This window comes from Loxodonta africana, chromosome 6 (assembly GCF_030014295.1).
Source record: "Loxodonta africana isolate mLoxAfr1 chromosome 6, mLoxAfr1.hap2, whole genome shotgun sequence".
Taxonomy (NCBI): Eukaryota; Metazoa; Chordata; class Mammalia; order Proboscidea; family Elephantidae; genus Loxodonta; species Loxodonta africana.
The window spans coordinates 37,777,563-37,802,127 of record NC_087347.1 but is presented as its reverse complement, the minus strand read 5'-3'; the positions used below and the strand labels follow the sequence as shown (position 1 = coordinate 37,802,127).

Sequence of the window (24,565 nt, the reverse complement as noted above, 5' to 3'; positions counted from 1 at the left end):
AAGGAACCCAATTCATAGCTTTTCACAGAATCACTTTTTTCACAGGATCACTTTTCAAAATTCTCTCTCCCCTTCCTACCTCACAACCCTTCAGCTGATCCAGAGCCTCTCACTCAACAACCCCTTAAATATCCCAGACACCAAGCCTGCACCACTTTCCTGATCCTGTCTCCTCTTACATTGACTCACTTGATATCTCTGACTTTTTAAATTTCTTGTTCACTTTTCACCTTACAGTTGCGAGCCCTCAAGCTGGAACAGCAGTAACCCTTACCCTCTTTCTCTCTAGCCTTTCCATCTCTGACCATTCTCTGACTCCTGCAATATAAAAGTCCCAGGAATCAGATGGACAAGGCAGGAGCAGGGGAGACGCCAAGCAGGCAAGGATAAAACTTTCATCGGTAAGAGAGAGACCAAGGATAGGGACATTCGGAACGGAAGTATTAACATAAATCTCCTCAACGCGCTGATCCGAATCAACAAAATAATTTAACTTGTGAATAGCATTTCTCAGGCTCTTAAAAGTTAATAACGGTTACTATTTCTTTAGGCTTTACTCTGTGCCAAGCACTGTTCTAACTTTTTAACATGCATCTCAGTTAATGATCCCAACAACCTTAAGAGGTAGGCACCATCATTTTCCCATTTTGCACAGGAAGAAACTAAGGCACAGAGAGGTTAAGTAGTTTGCCTGAAGTCACACAGCTGGTAAGTGGTGAGCTCTAGATTCAAACCCAAGGCATCTAACTCCAAAGAGTAGACTTTTAACCACAATGTAACTATTCCTAAATCATCTGGTACCAGTATGGTTCAATCTGTGTTTTAGACCTACTTTGTTCTTTGGCTGTGTGTTCAAAGGTAAACTTTTTGTCGATTTGCATTCCATGGCATTTGTGTCCCTGGCAGAGCTGTTGGTGGCATTTTTATTTGCTGCTCCTCTTCTTAACTTGATACCTATAGACACATGTAGTGACGGTATATAAAACCATTTTCTAAAACACTGTGTCCACCCACACTTTTAGATCCTTCCCTTCTGGATTGCTTTGCTCCCATCACCAAAGGTCTGAGAAAGAAGACTTCCCTGATTTTGGTAATTGGGGGGTAGGGAGAAAGTCAGAAAAAGCCCTGGTTCTTTTTAATTCAGCCAGACAGAGAAATCCAGTCACCATAACAACTTGGACCTTACGTTGTGAGCCAGCACCTAATCTTACTTAAACTTCTTTCTGCAGATAGAAGTAAACAGGCTTACTCTGTTTGCGGACGTATTCTGCTGCTTTGGGTGCTGTTAACATAGCAAAAGGGTGCAAGGAGAGGTGGAAAGATGGAGCTCGGGGAACCTGGAAGGAAAACAGTTCTACTTTTAAAAGCTGATGCACTTTGTGTTGTTAACATGTGCTGGTTATAGCACTTGGCCTGTTTTATTAACCTGTTGTCCTTAGATATACATAATGTTCTGTTGCTGAAGCACATATGCCATGAATGCTCTCACACTGCCTTTTGCTCAAGTGGTTAGTAACCTTTGCCTAGAATGCCCTTTCACACACTAATGCTGTTCACTGAGTTCCCTTTATCCCATAAGGTAGATTTGAACTGCTGACCTTTTGGTTAGCAGCCAAGCTCTTAACCAATGTGCCACCAGGCCTCCTCCCTTTACCTGGAACAGCCGTTTCCTCCTTTCTGCCTGAATGGCTCCTACTTTTCATGGGAGGTGCAGCTCAAATACCACCTTTTCTGAGAAACTTGCCCTGATGTCCCCTACCCCCACTTTTCCATGCTGGTACCCCCCTGCCCAGCCCCAAGATAGAATTATTTTACTTACTCATCTGTGATCTCAAAGCATGTAGTAGCATATAGCAATCCCAGTGTGTTACAGTTAGTGATAACCTGTCTGTCTGTCTGCTGACTTACACAGAAAACTCCTTTAAGGCTAGGATGGCCCCATTCACTCATTCCTTCAACAAGTATTTATTGAGCACCTACCTTGGGCCAGACCCTGTTTTGGAGCTGTGTTTAGTAAGACAGACAAGAGCCCTGCCTTGTGGGACTGCTATTCTAGTGGGAAGAGACTAACAATAAACCAATAGTTAGACAACCAGCATAATTACACATTGCAATATGTTTAATAAATGAACTAAACAAGGTGATGTGCTAGGGAGTTCCTGGACAGCCACCATTCCTGATAGAATACGCAGAGAAATCTTCCAGAAGGAGGCAACGTTTCAGCTGAGACTTAGAGGTTGAGCAGAAGCCAGCCACGGGAAGCGCTGGAAAGAAGCATTCCAGGCAGAGGGAATGGGAAGAGAAAGAACAAAGGCCTTCTTAGAGTAAGCTGTGCTTTCCGGACACAGAATGGAAGCCAATATGACTAGAGCAGAGGGAGAGAGGGAAAAACTACTGCTGAGACAGAGTAGGGAGGCAGGACTCAGATCAGGTAGGCCTTTGTTGTCATGGCATAGAGTTGTACATTGATATTGTTTCCAGAGTGCAATGCGAAGCCGCTGAAATATTTTTAAGCAGGCTTATGACAAGGTCTGATTCAGATTTGTAAAAAGATCGCTCCAGCTGCTATGTAAAGAATGTAGAACAAAATTCAAATTCACAAAAAAAGACCAGACTTACTGGTCTGACAGAGACTGGAGGAAATCCTGAGACTACGGCCCCCAGACATCCTGCTAACTTAGAACCGAAGCCAATTCTGAAATCCACGTTTCAGACAAAGGTTAGACAGGTCTATAAAAGAAACAATAATGAACGTGAAGAACGTGCTTCTTAGTTCAGTCAAATATACAAGACCAAATGGGCAACTCCTGCCCAAAAGCAAGATGAGAAGGCAGGAATAACAGGAAAACTAGACAAATGGACGCGGGGAACCCAGGGTGGAAAGGGGGAGAGTGCTGTCACATTGTGGGGATTACAACCAATGTCACAAAACAATTTGTGTATAAATTTTTAAATGAGAAAATAATTTGCCCTGTAATCTTTCACCAAAAGTACAATAAAATAAATAAATAAAGAATGGATTTGAGTGTCGAAGCTGGGAGGCCAGTTAGCTAATTTAACCTTAAAGAGTGCCTAGCACATAGTGGGCCCTCAAATGTTATTGACTAGTTGAATAACTACCATTCTATTCAAAGCAGAACAGTTAAAGCATAGACTTTAGTGTCAAACTGACTGACTTTAAATGCAGGTTCTGGAAGGCTGAGGAGGAGAAGCAGCTGGGGACAAGCAAAGGTATATAGGAACCTACACAAGGAAGGCCCTGGAAAGGGTATATATCATAAAGGAACGAAGGGCGTAGACAGTAATGTTCACCTGCCTTTCACTCGGAGCGATAACTCGTTAAACCATTATTTTGATGTCACTGAGATGGGAGGAGAGAGATTTCTGATCCTAGGTGTCAGAGCAATTGAGTATGTGCTTATGGCAATCATATTTTCCAATGTAAAAGCACCGCATGTGTCTTAGTAAAGGTGTTTTGTGTCTGTTCAAAAGTCTTGGAAATGTGGTTGGGATCTTAACAAAATCACATTTTCTAAAACATTTTAATGTTTATAAAGAAAAAAAGGACAAATTTCAAATGAGAGAAATACTAGAAAATTTAAAACTCAATTGCTTATAACCTGCAGCATTTATCATATAGCCATCCCGTGAGTGGCTCTGAGGGAGAAAGACCCGGTCATCTGTTCCTATAAAGATGACAACCTTTCAAACCTCTGGGGCAGTTCCAGTCTGTCATGTGGGGTCGCTAGGAGTAGGGAAGGGTTCCAAGACACCTAACAACAACAGATGGCTGAAGATGCACATATCCTGTGGCTTAGCAATTTCACTCCTAGGCATACGCCACACAGAAGCTGTTTCACTGTTTCACTGTGCCACAAGAGACATATAGAAGAAATAACCAAACGTCTAAAACTGAAGAATGTACAAGCGAACGGGCATATTCCTACAGCAGAACGCTACATGCAGTGAAAGTAAACTACAGTTACTGCAACAACACGGATGAATTTCAGAAACATAATGTGAGCGAAAAAAAAGCCATAGAATAGTACCTCTGCTATCATTCCATTTACACAAAATTCAAAAACATGCAACACTAAATAATACAGTGATTAAGGGTACATATGTTGTAAGAGGAAACCCTGGTGGCGTAGCGGTTAAGTGCTACAGCTGCTAACCAAGAGGTCGGCAGTTCGAATCCGCCAGGCGCTCCTTGGAAACTCTACGGGGCAGTTCTACTCTGTCCCATAGGGTCGCTATGAGTCGGAATCGACTCGACGGCAGTGGGTATGTCGTAAGACTATCAGGAAATAAGAGGGTATGATAAACACATAATTCAAGATAGTGGTAACCTGGCAAAGGGAGGGCATGGGACTGGAGAAAGTACACAGTGAACTGCAATACTGCTGATATTGTTTCAGTTCCCATACTTGGTGGGTTGGTGTGTTTGCTTTGTCTTTATATTTCAGACATTCGTTGTTAGTATTCACTTGGACATAATTGATATTGAAAATATTTTTTAATTCTCTCAGCATTAAGACCTGTCAATACTGAACTTTGTTTTAAAACACAGGTCCCTCTCCTTATCATGAAAACACTTTGCCATTTATGCACAATTCAGTCTGAGTCAGCAGCCTCCAATGGAAGATACTGGCAGATTTTTAGAGTAAGTGCCTGGCAGGCCTGGGCTGCAGAGGCAAGAGAGGGTGAGGAGGGGCCTGTGCTATCAAGTGGGCCCCACCACGAGACTGGCCAGCCTGAGTGGGGGTGGGCATGGAAATGACATTAGACAATACTGAAGGCTCCTCCTGTGCAGTTGGGTAAATTTATTATACCTGTTTATATATAGAGCCCTGGTGGTAAAATGGTTTATAGCTCAGCTGCTGACCAAAAGGTCCGCAGTCTGAAGCCACCAGTGGCTCCTCAGGAGGAAAGACCTCAGGAACTGCCCCCATAAAAATTATAGCCTAGGAAACCCTCTGGGGCAGTTCTACCCTGTCCTATAGGGTCACTACAAGTTGGAATTGACTCAACAGCACACAAAAATGACCAAAAAAAAAAAAAAAAACACTTACACAGAGGGAAATTGGGACTCAAAAAAGTTAAATTAACTTATCCAAGGCCACGGAGCTAGTACGTGACAGAGCTGGGACTGTCACCAGTTTGTTTCCATCTGAAGAGCGTGGTCTGGACTTTGGACGTGACTTTGGATGTACCTGAATGATGGTAGGGCAGACGTTAGGACATGATTCAGGGAGAAAGAAGGAAAGTAGAGGTTCTGGCATTCTCTATTCCCCACCCTCTGCCTTCTCCTCTCTCTGCAGCACTTGTTTTTACTTTCTGTCTCGCTTTCCTTTCCCTTTCTTTCCCTAACAAATGGAGCGAAAAGCTATTTTTATTGCTTGCTCTATTTATTGAAGAAAGGTTTTGCTCCTTTTTCTTCAGTTTAAAATTGGGTAGAAAATTTTATATTGATCTAAAAAAAAAACCAAACCTGTTGCCATTGAGTCGATTCTGACTCGTAGTTAGTTGTAAATAACACTTCGCTTCTGTGAGATCCTTCGTTGAATTTTTTTTTTTAAATGGGTCCAAAGTCCTCATCAGAAGAAATGCTCCCACCATCAAAAAGGTTCAGTGGTAGAATTCGGGAGACTGAAATCTGGGAGACCCAATTCAATTCCTGGCCAATGCGCCTCAGGCACAGCCACCATCAGTCTGTCAGTGGAGGTCTGAGTATTGCACAGGCTTCAGTGGAGCTTCCAGAGTGTGAAGGACTAGGGAGAAAGGCCTGGCTATCTTCTTCTGAAAATTAGCTAATGAAAGCTCTATGGGCAGCGTTTCATTCTGTTACGTGTGGGGACAGCATGAGTGGGAATCAACTCAAAGGCAGCTAACAACAATGACATCAGCAAAAAAGGGCTCCCTCTGGAAAGGGAACTGAGGCTAATTAAAAAAAAAAAAAAGTTGGTCCTAATGCTTTTTTATCACCAGATGGCAGCAAATAGTCACAGAGAAAGCCATCAAGCCTAAGCACAATACCCATATTATATCCTGTGGCTAATTCCAGTTGCCGGAAATTCTACATAATCTATTTAATATTCAACAGGGTTTTAAGCTTTTGCTTGGGAAGGATTTTCACTGTTGCTTAGGAGACATTTTGTCAAAATGAATCAAAGGTCCTTCAGATATACGCAGCAATTAAAGAAGAACCTTTGAAGATACTGAGTTTTATTAACAATCTCGTCTCAGTCAAGACTATCTTTTTGAAATTATGTTAACTCCCAAAGGAGTATTTTTAAATAGTGCTTACAGTTTAATCACTGAAATGCTACATTTCCACTGAGCAGTCCAGCTAATTCCTTATTCAAGATGTGGGAAAGGTCCCACACTGGACCACAAAGGTCTGAGCTGGCACTCCTGAAGCAGGGAGGAGCTTGTGCGGCCCACCTGGGTAGATCCTCAGATTCTTAGATTTGTACCTCAAATCTTATCTTTTGTGATAATTGGTTGTCCAAAATAAATAAAATTTTACTTTGGTATAGAGCAGTGTTAATAACTACACATGGGTTGGCTATTTAACTTTTTAATGTTTAGAGCAGTGATTCTCAACCTGCTGTGATTTTGCCCCTTACTCCCACTCCCCTGGGACATTTGGCAGTGTCTGGAGACATTTCTGTCATCACACCTGGGAGGGGTATGCTACTGGCATCCAGTTGGTGGAGGTCCTGTATGCTGCTAAACATCCTATATTGCTATAGGACAGTCCCCATAACACAGAATTTCATCCCCAAATGTCAATATTACCAAGACTAAGAAACCTTGATTTAGAGGAACACAGAGGAAATTGGATAACCCTCAAGTACCAGAAGGTTAATTATTGTGATGTCACCGTGTGCCAAGCACTGAGGGCTTTACTGGTATTGACTTACTTCATCCCCACAACAACCCTATTTTGTTGTCCCTGCTTTTACAGGTGACACTGAGGCTTACAGAGGTTAGAAAACTTGCCCAGGTTTATTCTGCTTGTAATCGGCAGAGCTGGGATGCTGGCCAGGCAGCCCGGCTCTAGAATCCTAGTGCTTAATCATTACACAAACTGCCTTTCTTTTATACATGTATAAAAGAGCCGACACTCACATCTGAACAATAAACAAATACAGGCCTTTGAAAGAAAGCCTCCGTCTACAAGGATATTGTCTGTGTCCGTTCCAAGCTAGTCATTAAGCAGTAGACACCCACGTTTGCAAATTTTCTCCCTTGATACCTCAGCCAAGACGGGTTCCCAGTGCCATCCTCTCCAGAATGGTGATTTTCCCTGTTTGCCGTCTGGCCACTTGAGTTGAGACCAACCAGTTCCATGTGCCTGATTTCTTCCCTAGACTCACCCTAGGCAGCAGGTGAGGGGAGAAGACACAGTGACTGAAACAGAGGTGCTTTCAAGCTCCGGGGTATTTATGTGGATGTGTTGTTCCGGTATTAGAGAAATGTGGGAAGAAGGCAGCCTGGAGGGAAGAAAGCTGCAGGAAAAAATGAGCAGGAATAAGCAGTATGGCTTGCTCGACAATCCAAGAAACCCACAGAGTTGGATTTCTTTAAAAGCTGTAAGCAGCTTGGTCTCTGAGAAGCATCAGGCCTGGGTGGCTTATAGCTCAGCCAAGGTAGAATGTCAGCTCCAGTGTAGGCTGTAAGATCCATGAGAAAAGCAGTCTTGTCTGACTTGCTCACCATCGCAACCCCTGCACCTACAACTACACTGACAAAGGAAGACATGAAGGAGTGGAGTGAGTTGAAACTAGATTGATCAGAGAGAAGGCGCTGATTTCCTTAGTGACTCAGGACTCCAGATAGGTGACAAATGGAGTAAGGTGACAGGGCAGTGGGTTTCAGAGTTACCAAACTCCTTAGGATATACTTGACTCCTCCTGTGGGCCTGGTGGGCTCTCCACTTTATATGACCCCACTGCTTGTGTGGCCTGGAGGTAGGAGAACAAGGGGGGGAGGTGTTCCTGTGGCCATAGCCCTGCCCCTGCCTTGGCTTCCCTTCCAAATCTGGGTGGGAGCATCAAAAGCACAGTGCAAGTAGGGGGCCTGGGTATGAGGGTGTTGGCTCTCTTCTCCTTCTCAGCCTCCCTTCCTTCCTCCTTCCCTCCCTCTCCTGCATACCCCTTCCCCACCTCTATCTTCCCTTTCCTCTTCCCACTTCCAGAGGCATCCACAAAGATCAGTAATTCACCTCTAAATGGCGACCCATATTTAAATGTTAACTGAATGTTCATACATTCATAAACAGTGACAGCTGAACTGGCCTAAAAGATTGTTCAGAACACTTAGCTAATTTTCTTAGACAAGTATATGGAGGCCCAGGGAAAGAAAATGATTCGTCTAGAGTTCCATGGAACCCTGGTGGCACAGTGGTTAAGAGCTATGGTGAGCTACAGCTGCTAACCAAAAGGTTCGTAGTTCGAATCCATCAGCTGCACCTTGGAAACCCTATGGGGCAGTTCTACTCTGTCCTACAAAGTCACTGTAAGTCAGAATCAACTGGATGGAGACAGGTTCTTAGGACTCCATAGTAGTAAAGTCAGGACTCGAACCCAGGTTTCTGGACTTCCAGATCGTTACTTCTCTTTGTGATTTCAAAATAGTCTCACAGGCAAGAGAAATGTGGCAAAAGAAAATGAGGTAATTTATCATAAGAATGAACTTCGTAAATCTTGCTCTCATTCTAGAAGTGATAGTACATTGTACAAGAGGAGAGGGTAGACTTAACAGAGCTACATCACAAAAAGTGCAAATGAGAAATTATGTTAATTACAAACAGAGCTGAATCTAGTCTCCAAACCCAGTGCTCTATTTGCTGCCCTTCCCCAGACTTACACAACGTACACTTATTACTAATGCATTCTTCTACCCAGAAAGGTGTTTTACAAACTTTTGCTACCCAAGTGAAGCATGCCTAAACCAAACCAAACCAAACCAAACCCTTTGCTGTTGAGTAGATTTCGACTCATAGCAACCCTATAGGACAGAGTAGAACTGCCCTGTAAGATTTCCAAAAAGTGGCCGGGGATTTGAACTGCCAACTTTTTGGTTAACAGCCAAGCTCTTAACCACTACACCACCAGGGAGGTGTGCCTACATCTGTTACATGCATTTTGATATAAAATTCTGTTATTTCATAACTAGCACCTAAAAATACGTTACTTATCTATAAAATAAGGAAAATCTCTCCCCAAAAAATCCCTTTTATTGATAGTCCGTCCCAGTTTACCCCTACCTTGGTTGTACCAGAATTGGCAGAAGCAGCGGCCCCATAAATTTTAAAGACTTCCTCAACTGGGATGCTGTTCTGTTAAACAACAACAAAATGTGTTATTACAGCTTTTCCTTTATTAAAAACAATATAAAAATAAAAACAAAACTATTATAGCTCCAATATGCCTGGTACCATGCCTGGAGAGCATGGGCCCTAACTAAATTTCTGAGTAATGGGTAAATCAGCATAACCAGATAGCAATTGTTTAATGTATCTTTCCTTCTGCTTTTTACCTTTTAAATAAATGTTTTTACAATACAATATAGAATCCACGCCTTTTCTTATATCTTTTTCTTTGTGCTTTAAGTGAAAGTTTATAAGTCAGTCTCTCATACAAAAACTTAAACACACCTTGCTATGTAACACTAGATGCTCTCCCCTAATGAGGAGGCAGCACACTCCTCCTCTCCACCCTGTATTCTCCATGTCCATTCAACCAGCTCCTGTTCCCCTCTGCCTTCTCATCTTGCCTCCAGAACAGGAGCTGCCCACGTAGTCTCTTGTGCCTACTTGAGCCAAGAAGCTCACTCCTCATAAGTATCATTTTGTCTTATAAAAAAACCCAAAAAACCCAGTGCTGTTTTTTGTTTTTTTTTATAAGAAGCTCACTCTTCATCAGTATCATTTTGTCTTAAAACCCGAGTCCAATCCCTATCTGAAGAGTCAAGCCTTTTATTGTATCTCAATAAATAAAACATTTAATATGAGAAAATCTTAAACATTCAGTAACATTGGCTTAAAATAGTATAAATATCAAGATGTATGTGGTAGATATAAAATAGCGATACATGCAAATAGTGTTCTTTTCCTTACCATTAAGATACCAGCATAAGATGATAAAATCATTGCTTCTCGTTCTGTACGGTTTGGATGCATGGGCCTGCCATGAAATGGCATTTTCCTAAGGGGGAACAGGAATAAATACGAGTAGAGAATTTATTATCATTCTTTTTGAAATCTGCTGAGGCTGAGACAATAATCTATAAGTAATCCAATAACTGTGCTATCCTCTTATTTCCAAAATTGATGTGACTGACCCACCATCAGTAAGGTACAAATTTCAAATTTTTAATCTTCCAATATGGGTGATGAATTTGCCCTGAGGGACCCATGTTTTCACAGCTATCAAACACTGGCAACCTGGTCACTTATAGTTTTGCCAACCAGTATCCTTTCCCCATCTCATGGCAATTTACTTGGGGGAACTGCCATACCCCAATATAAGCCTATATGCTTCTAGTGAACCAGACAACATTATTAGGTTCGAAGGATGAAGAATATACCATGGACTAAGTCAGTGTATTTCATCTTCCCCCAGCCAAGTGTAGGCAAACAGAGCCATCATAACTCAATTCTGTGATTTTTAAATCCATTCTCCCCACGACTAAATGTTTTAATGAAATGGGCTGAAGCTGGGAATGGTGCCCAACCAAAGGAAATAGAGTCAAGAGGTAGATCTTGATGATGTTGTCTGAGATTTGAATTAAGGCAGAACTCTAGCCTTCCATTCGGGAGGTCCAGGTTTGATTCCTGGCCAATGCACCTCGTGCTCAGCTACAACCTGTCCTGTCAATGGAGGTTTGTGTTTTGCTATTATAATACGATGCTGAATAGGTTCCAGTGGAGCTTCCAAACTAAGACAGACTAGGAAGAAAGGCCTGGCAATCTACTTCCAAAAATCAGCCCATGAAATCTTTATGGGTCACAATGATCTGATCCACAACCGATCATAGGAATGGTACAGAACCAGGCAGTGTTTCATACAGTTGTGTGTGGGGTCACCATGAGTCAGGGACTGACTTGATGGCACCAAACAACAACTACAACAATGCAGACCTACCCACAGAATTTTCAGATACTGAGGCAATCAATCAGTTCTCTCTTTTAGCTTAAGGGAGTTTGTTGGGTTTTCTGTTTATGACAACTAAGCGCTAACTAATCCAGCCATCCAGTACCAGATGTGCAGTCTAAGGTCATGAAACAGAAAAAATAACTGGGCCCTGGAATAAGCTATTTGATTCTATCCTCATTAGTTTCATGTTCTTACCAATTAAGTGAGTTGGCCTGGACCCTTGACATGAGAGAAGATGCTAATAGTCCCGGGGAAAAACTATCCTATGATTCCAACAGCTCAGCTCAGGTACTTAACTGCTTAAATGGTTAAGAAGTTATGTTTGGTGGTTCTTAGAAAAAGTTTGTAGACATTACCCACACAATTGACCACTGTAAAAATCATGGCAAGTATACGATTAAAGCACAGTCATACTTCTAAGGCAGAGCACTCTGGGCAAGAAAGTTTTTCATCTGACAGAAATCAATTAGGAGAGATGCAAGATACACAAACATGTATACGACTTCTCCAAGTTGGCAATTGTGGGGTTTCTTTGGATATCTTGTTGCAAAGGGATACTCATCCTGCAGTGTTTTCAAATCAGAGCACCCCACAGTGGAAAAAAACTAGATAGGTCTGGAACTCCCTCTAACATTAATCATAGTTATACATAAAAAGAAAAACGACAAACTAATTCAACTTACATTTCCTCCCACTCCAGCCACATTAAGTCTTCTGAGTGCTCCAGCCATTGCAAAGCAACGCTGATGGCCAAGTCATAGTGAGCCTGGTAGCAGGAAACACAGAATACAGAAGAGCAGGCTTAGACATTGGCCAAGTACTCCCTGCACCCAGTGACAATGGCACCGCTAAGCATATTCTGCTATTTTGTTATGTCCAAATGGGAAAGGTCATCAGCTATGTTCGATAAGCTGGTACTCAACCAGAAACATTTAGGGATCTTCAGGCATTAACTTTATTTACCTCCCACTAGAACAGGTACAAGGAGCCCTGGTGGCGCAGTGGTTAAGAGCTTGGTTGCTAACCAAAAGGTTGGTGGTTTGAACCCACCGGCTGCTCTACAGGAGAAAGATGTGGCAGTCTGCTTCCATAATGATTACAGCCTTGGAAACCCCATGGGGCAATTCTACCCTGTCCTACAGGGTTGCTATAAGTCAGAATCTACTTAATGCCAACAGTTTCTTTTTCCTTTTTTTGGTTTAGAGCAGGTATACGATTTGCCTGGTCCGGAAAAGAAAGGAAAGAATACTAAACTGGGAATCTGGGCTCGACTTGTTGTATATCCTTGGGTGAGTGATTGATGTTCTTGGACCTCAGTTTTCTTAATTTTTACAATAGACATATGGGGTTTCACAAGAATGCAAGATGTTAATAATAGAAGAAATAGAAAAAATAGGAGTGTGCAGGGGGAGGGGAGTACATAGGAACTCTCTATACTTTCTGCACAGTTATTCTGTAAACCTAAAACCACTCTGGATAATAAAGTCTATTAGAAAAAAAAAAGTACACAATCGGGGGAAGAGGATCTTGAAGAACAGCTTCTGATTCTGTGAGTAGAATGTCAAAAATATGCTTGCAGGGGCACAGGGAAAGTGTTGTGGGAAATTGCAAGGAGGGGCCATTACATCCACCTGGGGGGTTAGGGAGAATCCTGGGAGGCTTCAGAGAGGAGGCCTCGTTGGAGCTGGGCCTTGAAAGATAAGAAGTGTTTCTACAGTTGGAGAAGCACATCCCAGGCAGAGGGACCAGCATGAGCAAAGGACTGGCAGTAGACCTGACTGTGATTTGCTCAGAGTCTCATATACAGTAAAAAGCTAAGGACAAATTCAAATGTTTGTTGCTACCATGTTGTTGTGTGTTGTCCAATCAATTTCAACTCATAGTGACCCTAGAGGACAGGGTAGAACTGCCCCATAGGGTTTTCTAGGCTATAATCTTTATGGGAGCAGCCCGCCAGGTCTTTCCTTCCTCAGAGGTGTAGTTGTGTTTGAACCTCTGACTTTTCAGTTAGCAGTCTAGTGCTTAAACACTGCACCACCAGGGCTCCTTTGTTCCTCTCATAGTGACCACCTTTTCCCGATTAATTTATGAGCTCTTGTGTAGTAAGCATATTCACCAGTTATCTGTGAAAATATTCCTTCTTTCCCCACTCCCACTTCCAGAAAAGAAAAGATATTTTTTTAAGATGAGCTCTAAGATTCTATTTAACTCTAGCATTGTCTAAAAGGACCTAGTTATTTCTTCTAGGGACTGAACCAAACTGAGTGAACCAGAAACAGGAAAAATTTTAAATGGACCATGATAATTGGTGAAACCTAACCAAAGTTTGATGTGCAGACCAGCAGCACTGGCATCACCTGCGTCCTCATTAATAAAAGAAACCAAAACAAACCCATTGTCATCAAGTCAACTCTGACCCTATAAGACAGAGCAGAACTGTTCCATGGGGTTTCCAAGGATTGGCCATTGGATTTGAATTGCTGACCTTTTGGTTAGCAGCCATAACTCTTAACCACTGTGCTACCAGGGCTCCTATGTGTGACTTATAGTGACCCTATAGGACAGAGTAGAACTGCGCAATAGGGTTTCCAAGGAGCACCTGGTGGATTCGAATTGCTGACCTTTTAGTTAGTAGCCATAGCTCTTAACCACTCTGCCACCAGGGTTTCCATCTGCGCATTAGAAATGCAAATTCCTGGGCCCCAACCCAGACCACCTGAATCAAAACTGCATTGTAATAAAAACCAAAACCAAACCCATTGCCAAAAGTCTGACTCATAGAGACACTATAGGACTGAGTAGAACTAACTGCCTTGTAGGATTTCCAAGGAGAGGCTGGTTAATTTGAACTGCCAACCTTTTAGTTAGTAGCAAAGGTCTTAACTATGGTGCCACCAGGGCTTCTCGTTGTAACAAGACCTCATTAAAGCTTGAGACGTATTCCTCTCAATTTACTATGAACGCAGAGAGTATTTTGGAGGCCAAGGCTTAACTGTTGCTTCAGCTCTAGAGAAGTTTTGAAAATCAGTCTTCTTAAACCTTAACGTCCTAAACTTGAGAGAAAGGAAATAGAGGTCCTTTCTTCCATATTAGGGCAAGGATAGCAAAAAGATTGTATAAAAAAGCTAAGGATTTAATAGTTTCTTTCGAATTATATCTTTACATGTTTTCTTCCTTAATTTATGTGAAGTGAACTTCTGTAACTAACATGTATCTGAATTTCAACATGATCAATAACACGAAGGATTTTAGGATTATTCACTGCTTTGTATTTTCCCCACTAAGGTAAATGGTAAAGAGAGCATTATATTTGAGAACAAGATAGCTAATTTTGTGGAAAAAAAAAAAAGTGAACATCATGTATGCGACACTTAACCTTGCCTTCGTTTTGCTTTTTGACCGTTTCTCTCCTATGGGCAAACAGCACTCATGGATTTTATTTTCTCATTCTCTTTTTGCTTTCTGTTTAATGGGCTGAAGTGACCATACGGACAATCCTAGTGAGGCAGGCAGCCTTAGAACCAACGCTTCTAAGAAACACCTGCTCTGGCTTATCCTCCTACGCCGAGCAGCATAGGCCACACGTTCTTCTGAAATTGTCCTTGACAAGATAACCACAGAACAGGCCATAGATGGCCTCGACCAGCCTCTAAGTGAAGGGTTAACATGCTAATGAAGGAAAATCAACCTCTTCCTCCATCCTGGAGAATTGAACCCTTGTCTAAAGAAAATGCCTAGTCATCCCCAAGCTCTGAGCACCTGTGTTAAGGTCAATCCTGAATATTCATGATGAATTTGCATTTCCTTGTCTGCTCTCTGTAAAAGCCCACCTCCCCCAGCTGCCTACAAGCAGTCTTGGAGGCAGCAGCCCTGATTGCTCCTTTCCTTGCACAACAAAAAGGTGCCCTTATTCTCCCACCTTGGCCTCTTGTTTATTGGCTGTAACAAGTCACACAGAGCAGAACCTCGGGTTTCCACCCGGCAACACTAGTATGAGGAGAGGGTGAAGATGAGGACATTTGGGGTGGGGGTGAAGGTTAGCCCTGTTCGAAACCAGCCTGAAAAAAGCTACGTAGTATACGATTTCAACTATGTAACATTCTGGGCAAGGCAAAACTGTAGAGACAATAAACAGACCTGGGTTCAAGGGAGGGAAGGAGGGATGAAAAGGTGGAATACAGGGAATTTTTAGGGCAGTAAAACTACTCTGCATGATACTCGAATGGTGGATACATGCCATTATGCATTTGTTAAACCTCATAGAACTGTACAACACAAAAAGTAAACCTTAAATGTAAGCTGTGGACTTTAATTAATAATTATGTATCAGTATTGGTTCATCAGTGGTAATAAGCGTAGCATAGGAATGCAAGATGTTAAGAGTAGGAAAAACTGTGCAGAGGGAGAGGAATTACATGGAAACATTCTACTTTCTGCACAATTTTTCTGTAAACCTAAAACTGCTCTAAAAAATGAAGTGCATTAATTTTAAAAATCAGCCCTGTTTATTATATAGAGTAAATTAGATCCTTGTTCTGTCCTTTAACACACATATAACACGAATGTGACTTGTACCAGCATGCCTTTCTTTACCATGTCATCTAGAAAGGTGAGTTGCCTTCTTCCTTTTGGGTCAAATTCATTTTCCCGAAGTCTGATGCCAATATAATCTCCCCTTAAAAGCAAGAAAGCAGCATTGAACCACAGGGAATGACAAGGGGGCTCAGTCTGCAGAAAGAGGCTTTCTTCCCCATCCCTCCCTCCTCTACCAAAACACAAGAGAAGTTACCGATGGGTCTGGTATCTGAGTTAATATTTAATTTTCATTTAAATGGTAATTCTGCAAGATTTCAGGTTAAAAAATGTCTAAACTCAATTAATTTAAATCACATTTCTCTAAAAATTAAATTTACATAGTCAGAACAGAATTTAGAGAAAGGCAGGGAGTCTGACAAATTACCACATGCAAAAATGGTTTTACAAAACCCATATGAGACCCATATTTTTAGAATAAATATTCTCTTGCTGCCCATGTTAAACTCAGGTAGACTGTCCAAAGTTGATAAATTCCAGGTACATAAAAAAAAAAAAAAAATACCATTCCATAAATGAAGATGTATTCTTTTGCCCTAAGGCTTTTCCCACTAAAAGGCAAATACCCTTAGGAAGAGTTAGGCGTAAAAATGTATTAGTAATTCCACTTTAGTGCGTCCTTATCAGATCCTTTCCTGCCGAGGACTTTTAATAAAAGAAGTGTAGAATCAGGACCCCAAGAGGAGAATAGAAAAGGGATGTTACCCTGGGAACACTGGGGAGAGGCACCGGGTGTAGGGAAAAGGACTCTGGGGTCTCTGGGTTGATCTCAGCAAATCTCACAATTTTTCTTAAGGCCAGTTCTGGTTGTCACAATATTTATCACACCAGGACACCTTGGACTTCTTACTGTGTGGGGGATGGTATTTTCTGGCTTTTAAAAGCTTTTCTTCTGAGTCATTACACTTTTCTAGATTGTTACACATTCTTGAATTTTTACTGTGAAATTCCAAGGTACTTTTTTTAATTAAAGTAGCCTAACGTATTCTTTGAATTAAAAAATAAATGTATTCTTTGGATTAAAAAATAAATATATCAGTTTTGAAATTTAATTCTTTGGATGAGATACATAGAGGAATTTGGCATTCCTGATTGTGGTTTGCCTTTTATATATTTGTCCCCAAAGACATGTAAACATACGTGAATTCAGACATAGTTGATTCCAGCGATTCTTAAGGACTTATAAAAAGATCATTATTTTAGAACACAGAGGAAGACATTTGGCGGGGTCTGTGACGAGGTGTTTGAAGAACTGTGTATTGTTGCTATGTATATAATATACATAAAATTGAGGATAACCTTTTCATTGTTTTTACATGGTTTGTGATTTTCACCAATCTTTTAGCTAAGGACCGAGTCAAAGAAAAGCTATCACAGGAGAAGAAATTTTTCCATGGACAAACTTGATGTTTCCTGTGTTTGTGTTAAAAAAAGTTTAGATGGCCAGAAAAAGAAGTTGAATTATTTAGTCGGTATGCGAGAATAAAAAGAGATTGAGGCTGCTGGGCCCTTGGGCACATTTTTTAGAAATCTTTTACCAGCAGCGTCAGCACCTTTCCATGATGTCCCTGCTCAGCACAGGCTGTCTGGGCTGTGGTGTCAGCTCTAGACCGGGGGTGCCTCGGACGTGCACACAGCTGACAGGAATATCCTCCCAAGGGACTCAGCATCCTGCTTTGCTGAGGTGAGGCCTCTGGACAGGAGACCAAGGCCAGGGCACCTGAATTTTCCCTACAGTGGAGGGATAGATTCTTCCTTGAAAATTTTCCCCACTGCTTATGTCCAGACCATCTATGACAAGAAACCCACCAAATGCAGTAGGAAGAGATGAAAGCTATTCTCAATCATACTTACAGGATTTTTTTCATTTCCTTTTTTAGGAGTCTTCTTTCCATGATTAAAGGCTTATTCGGCTAAGCAGGTATTTGCAGTTTACACTGCACCTGAAATCATTTGGGAAGACCCAGCCACGCTGAGCATAGAAGCCACTGCAGCAAATCAGAAAGCATTCGAGTTAGGGATGTTATCACTGCAAATACCAGTCATGGAATCCTGGGTTCTGGAAGGGATCTGAGAATGCACAGGGTTCAGGCCCTTTTGTCCAGCAGGTTCCAGGTCAGAAAGTTGTCTGGAGGTTAATGCACCACACCTGGTGAGTACCTGACACCTTTTATTCCTTCTAAGTTTTCCCAAAACTTATCATTTACTTATCCTTGCAGTAAGCTAGCGAGAGGACAGGCAATAGCTTATATAATAGTTGATGAGACTCTTTGCTCAGAACCATCCAAACATGGACAGCTTGTGATCTGAATATGTTTGAGTTCTTCTCTGTACATTCAATGATCGTGACTCCCACCCAGTGAGTCTGCCCTGGCACAATGGCTCACAACACAGTTTCCTGTAGAACCATCTATAATTTCTTACAGCTAGGAGGTCCTTGAAAGACCATTCAGCCATGGCAAATGGGAGGCCATGTCCTGTAGCCCCTACCCCAACTTTGAACCAGAAATTGGAGTTTAGGCAGTGAGGTCAAAATGGATCCAAAATTTCAAAAAGGAGTGTACAAGAAACATTACTATTGAATTGGGTGCCCGGTAAGAGGTATAAATGGGATACCAGCTATATCTGTAATTTTTAAATTTATTATTAAAGAAGATTTGAAGCAAATATGACAAAAATGTTAACATTTATTGATTCTGAGATGATGAGCCTATGAATGCTCATTGTATTACCCATTGTACTTTTGAACTTGTCCGTGTATATTTAAATCTTTACTCTAAAGATGGTTGGAAAAAAGACTTGAAAAACTTTTTCGGAAATTGTAGCATATTAACACTAAGCTTCATTTATTTTTTCATTTGATTCAGTTCTCAACAATAAGCGGAAATGAAACCAGGGCTTCGAACCCCTGCAGAGAATTTACATTTCTAACAATTTCCCAGGCTATGCTAATGCTGCTAGTTAGGGACCAATTCTGAAAACCACTGGTAGAGCAGTGGCTCTCAAAATGTATTATATGTAAGACTCATCTGGGGATCTCGTTAAAATGTAGGTTCTGATTCAGTAGAGATGCAAATTTGCAGCAGTGGTTTGATCTGGAATGAACTGCTTTGAAGCCCTGGTTGAAACACAACGCCACTGATTTAAAAGAATTCTTCAGTAGGCGAATTTGATTCTTTAGGAATATTCTCTCTGCTGCTACGTCTGCAAGAAAAGGGGAAAGTAGGAGCATTCCACAGAAGTGGGTTAACTGTAAAGACAGCAATATTGCTTCCCACTGGAGAGTCAATTGGGAGAGAACGCTGCAAGTCATAGGGGTGGCAACATGAGCCGGAGAAGGAAAGCACTGGACCTGGGAAAGCCAGATGCTGGGATGTTCGCCCTACTCCTAACTGGTACGGCTTTGGCCCGCCTCTTGGCTCCTCTGTGCCCCAGTCTCAGGTGTCATCTACAAAACAGTGGCACTCCACTGCTAACCTAAAGGTCAACGGTTCAAACCCACCCAGCAGCTCCACAGGAGAAAAGACCTGGCGATCTGCTCCTGTGAAGATTACAGCCTAGGAAACCCTATGGGGCAGTTCTACTCTGTCATATGGGGTAGCTATGAGTCGGAATCGACTCGCCGGCACACAACAACAAGTTAACAATGCCAAGGACATCTTTCATCATACCATTCTGTAACTATGAAGGCTAACGTGTATTATCATCCTTATGACTCAATAATTTGTAAAAACATTTTAGGTAGAACATTTGTCCTGCCTGGATTCCTTAACACAGGGATGCTCACTTAGCTTCTTAGTTGTCATTAAGTTGACTCCAACTCATGGCAACCCCAAGCATATCAGAGTAGAACTGTGCTTCATAGGGTTTTCGACAGCTGATTTTTAAGAAGTAGATGGTGAGACCTTTCTTCCAAGGTGCCTCTGGGTGGACTTGAACTGCCAACCTTTTGGTTAGCAGCCAGCATGTGTTAACCATTGTACCACCCAAGAACCTAACATTTGCGTTAACGCATTCTTGTTCTGTAATTCTGAGCAATCGCTTTGAATGTCAGACTTACAAATCATAAAATTTGCATCTCTTGGTTATTGTGACAACTTCTTAGAACCTCCATCCCCATTCCATCATACACAAAGGCTTAACTCTTAAAAATATGAGCATTTCCCACCACAAATCCACTAGGCTGGGGATCAGGAGACACTGTGAGGCATGGGGCCACCAAGTAACTGGCATCTTAGACAAGTAGACTTGCCTCTATGTGTCCTTGGGTTTCCTCCTCTGTAAAACAAGCACTGAACTATTGGTGAGGTCACTTCCAGCTGTAGAATTCAGTGATTTATATGTGTTTGGTAGCTATGCCTGGTTCAAAGGGGGCCATCTGCAAAACCCTATTCAGTGTGAATTTGAATTTTGCCAGTCACATCCCCCTTTTCTGTCTATGCTGCTTTAAAGAAAACAAGGCCATGGCTGAAAATACACACAACAGAGCTACTGGAAAGATGTCAACTGTCTCAGGCTTTAGCTGTTTCATAGAAGCCAAGCCCCCGGAAGTCAGAACCCCCATATTCTATAGGAATATCATACCCTGAAGAACACCTGCACACTCTATCCACTAAGGCCCCCTCCCTGACTGCACCCCTACATGTGTGATACATGTCTCTCCAGCTGTTCTATTAGGTTCTTGGGTCTTAACAATTTCCCCTTTGAGAATCTCTCACCAATCGGAGACGGATTCCAGTGCTTTTGTTCTTTCCCTGCTTCAAGGAGGCACGCTGGAGCACTGACTCAGCTGGTGCCCACACACATCAGGAAAACGGATGCTTTTTTCTGGTTGCTAGGAAACCATGACTGAATGAAAAATCATTTGTTTGTAAAACACCCCCTAATCTGAATGGGGAAAAAAGCCATGTACTCGGTATACGGTTGTGATCCTGACCTGGAGTTCACGTATCTTTTTACCTGAGCTGGCTTTGGGTTTCCCACTTAAATGATTTATCAGAAAGCTGAGAGGATGTCAGCAGTCCATCTCCTCTAGGGCTGTTTAATAGCACTTGGGCTACAGTCAGGAGGAGTCAACTGGCCAAGCAAGGGTTGCTGGGGGAAGCCAGTGAACCCCTGGCTCCTCCCACAGTTAGGGCGCCCTAAAGCACTTCTTGTTGTTAGTTGCTGTCAAGTAAGCTCTGACTCATGGAGATCCCATGTACGACAGAATGAAACTTTGTCCAGTCCTATGCCATCTTCAGGGTGGTTGGTATGCTCGAGTCCACTGTTGAGGACACTGTGTATTTTGAGTGCTTTCCAACCTAGGGATTTCATGTTCCAGCACTATATTGGACAATGTTCTGTTGTGGTCCATAGGAATTTCATTGACAAATTTTCAAAAGTAGATTGCCAGGCCTTTCTACCTAGTCTGGAAGCTCAGCTAAAACATGTCTACCATGGGTGACTCTGTTGGTATTTGAAATACTGGTGGCATAGCTTCCAGCATTGTGGCAACATCCAATCCACCATACACAGCCTGACAAACTGACAGTGGTTGCACTTAAGGTGATTCTTTTTTTTTTTTAATAATTTTTATTGAGCTTTAAGTGAACATTTATAAATCAAGTCAGTCTGTCACATACAAGCTTATATACACCTTACTCCATACTCCCACTTACTCTCCCCCTAATGAGTCAGCCCTTCCAGTCTATCCTTTTGTGACAATTTTGCCAGTTTCTAACCCTCTGTACCCTCCTATCTCCCCTCCAGACAGGAGATACCAACAGAGTCTCAAGTGTCCACCTGATACAAGTAGCTCACTCTTCATCAGCATATCTCTCCAACCCATTATCCAGTCCCTTCCATATCTGATGAGTTGTCTTAGGGAATGGTTCCTGTCCTGGGCCAACAGAAGGTTTGGGGACCATGACCGCCGGGATTCTTCTAGTCACAGTCAGACCATTAAGTCTGGTTTTTTATGAGAATTTGGGGTCGCATCCCACTGTTCTCCTGCTCCCTCAGGGGTTCTCTGTTGTGCTCCCTGTCAGGGCAGTCATCAGTTGTGGCTGGGCACCATCTAGTTCTTCTGGTCTCAGGATGAGGTAAGACTCTGGTTCATGTGGCCCTTTCTGTCTCTTGGGCTCATAGTTGTCGTGTGACCTTGGTGTTCTTGTTCTTTCATTCTCCTTTGATCCAGGTGGGTTGAGACCCATTGATGCATCTAGATGGCCGCTTGTTAGCCTTTAAGACCCCAGACGCCACATTTCAAAGTGGGATGCAGAATGTTTTCATAATAGTATTATTTTGCCAATTGACTTAGAAGTTCCACTTAAGGTAATTCTATTTGGTAACTATAGACACAGAGCAGCGAAAGTCCTGAGGGACCATCACCTTGTTCCAAACCATCACCATCTCTCTTCCCGATCACACACTTGCCTCCTTATCATCCATTTTCCAGTGGTTGTTAGGGTCTATTTAAAGTGCAAATCACATTGTGTCACTCCCTTGCTTAAAATTTGCTCATGGTTTCCCATTGCTCTTAGAAGGTCCCTGTCCAGCCACAAAATTCGTTATTCTGGTCGACCTTATGCTGGATGTCTTTTATCGGTAACCTTTAGTCCTCATTCTACTCCTCTCAGCAGACCACACTTTGGTTACCTGGTATGAGTGACAGTAAAAACTCTAGATTTAGATTTTTATAGATGAGTTGTCCACTGATTTAGGAGATTAAAATTGGAGCCATTACTCCCCATCTTTGAGCATAAAGAATGTGACCCAGCTGGAGCTGGACTCACTCACAAGGACTTACAAGGACATATCATCTGGGCCTTTATATAAAGACAATAAAAAAAAAAAAAAAGAACTAGGACAATCTTGGAAAACATCTTTTAGGGAAACTTTCACATGAACCAATCAAACAGAGCACAAAAGACCCGCATAATTTCTACTCTGACCTTTTTCTATTAGCATTTAGTGAATAGTGAGATTTTTTTGACCAACAAAGACCTTCCTGACTGTCCTTACCGAAACCTGCACCAATGATTGGAGCCCTGCTAGCACAGTGGTTAAGAGCTTGGCTTCTAACCAAAAGGTCAGCAGTTCAAATCCACCAACTGCTCCTTGGAAACTCTATGGGGCAGTTCTACCCTGTCCTATAGGGTCACTATGAGTTGAAATGACAGCAACGGGGTTTGTTTGTTTGTTTGGTACCAATGATTATTAAGAAAGACAATTCAAAATGTAAAATCACAGTAACTTAGCAGTTTTTAGTCAATCTGTGAAAAGGTTAAGCTTTCAATGATTCTACCCACTTTGGATGTTAATACATACTGATGATTCTGTAACTTCTCTTGGACTCGGGCAAACACGGTTCTGGCAGCATGCTTGTCCGTTTCCCACTTTTGCCTCTTCGAACATATGCTGAATAAAACTTTTCTTTTTGCTTTACTATAATTTTGTGGTGTTTTTACCCTAGAACACCACTTCACATTGAATTTATATTCCACCTAGAAAGGTTTCAGGCTCTGTGAGCCTGAAGCTTATGTATTTTGGAGACCCTCTTTAAAAAAAAGAATGCAAAATGGTTAATATAAAATTAATACAAAAGTGGACATCTATTTAGAATCATTAATCACCACAAGTTACAAACTTTAAAGAGCTGATAAATATTATAAGAACAAAAAATAGAAAAATAACACAATATAATTAATATTATCATTAACTGCCTGACATACTCCTAAAATACATTTTTTAAAAATATATTCTTTGCCCGTTAATATGACAAGGATTTTGTAGTATTTCCTATAGAGAGATTGGAAAGAGAATTCTGTCTTTCCTCTATTGTGGCTGTTTAGAATTTATTTTAAATTATAAATAAAATAAATAGAAAATAAACTAAAAGGTTTTTTTTTTTTTCCCCAGCCTACTGACTCCGGTTGGTGATATCTCCTCTATAATCTGTCTTGAATTTTCTTGCTCAAGAAATGCTCCTTGCCCAGGGACAAGCCCTGGAGAACTTTAGCCTTCACTTTTCCAGCTTGGAGCCCTGCTGGCGCAGTAGTTAAGTGATATGACTGCTAACCAAAGGCCAGCATTTCAAATCCACCAGCTGCTCCTTGGACACCCTATGGGACAGTTCTACTCCGTCCTCTAGGGTGGCTATGAGTCAGAATCAACTCAATGGGAACGGATTTAGGTTTTTTTGGTTTGGTTTCTGGGCTTGTTTATCCCAACCCCTTTGCTGAAGCAGCTCAGGTGGTCCAGCTCAACCCAAATCTTCACCAACCCCAGCGTTCCCTCTCCTCAGCTCTGGTCCTTGGGGACAAAGAGAGGGTCCAGGTGCTCACTGTTTCACCAGGGGCAGGTTGTTGCCAGGACCCAGATAGGGCTGACAACTACTAGTCCTGCTGCAATCCCAGGGCTACCACCAGGCATAGAGGGTGATCCTTTGGCTGGAGTGGTTCTGTGTCCTCCCACATGCCCCGTGGCAGCCATGTCAAGCTTTAGACGAAAAGCCAATAGAGTGAGGGCCTCCACCTCTTCTTGTACATCCTAGTCCCAAGACCTTAAAATGAAAAGAAAACCACACAACAGCAACAAAACACTTTATACTACAGTGGGGGAAATTCTCAGAGCACATCTTTGAGGACAATGTAAAAATAATATCCATGTTTTATACATAAGGGGACAGAAAGGGGAGGAATCTGCCAGGGAGAGTACATTTAATCAGCTCAGGCTTCCCAGGTGCTGCATTTTCAGAACTGTTAATGTCTTCTTTAAACTTTTTAAAAAATTCCTAATATATTCATGATATCTGCATAGAATAT

At 41.9% G+C, this 24,565-nt stretch overlaps 1 protein-coding gene across 1 annotated transcript; it reads right to left on the bottom strand.

The window, feature by feature from the left end:
• Positions 1 to 666: 666 nt before the first annotated feature.
• C6H2orf80 (chromosome 6 C2orf80 homolog) lies at positions 667 to 17,653 on the bottom strand. The gene is made up of 7 exons (XM_003405920.2): positions 17,613 to 17,653; positions 15,759 to 15,840; positions 11,849 to 11,931; positions 10,127 to 10,214; positions 9,275 to 9,346; positions 1,250 to 1,337; positions 667 to 954 (listed from the first exon to the last, which is right to left on the bottom strand). The coding sequence occupies exons 1-7, from the start codon at positions 17,651 to 17,653 to the stop codon at positions 791 to 793; spliced, it is 618 nt and encodes a 205-aa protein (XP_003405968.2). The 3' UTR covers positions 667 to 790.
• Between the last annotated feature and the right edge of the window lie 6,912 nt (positions 17,654 to 24,565).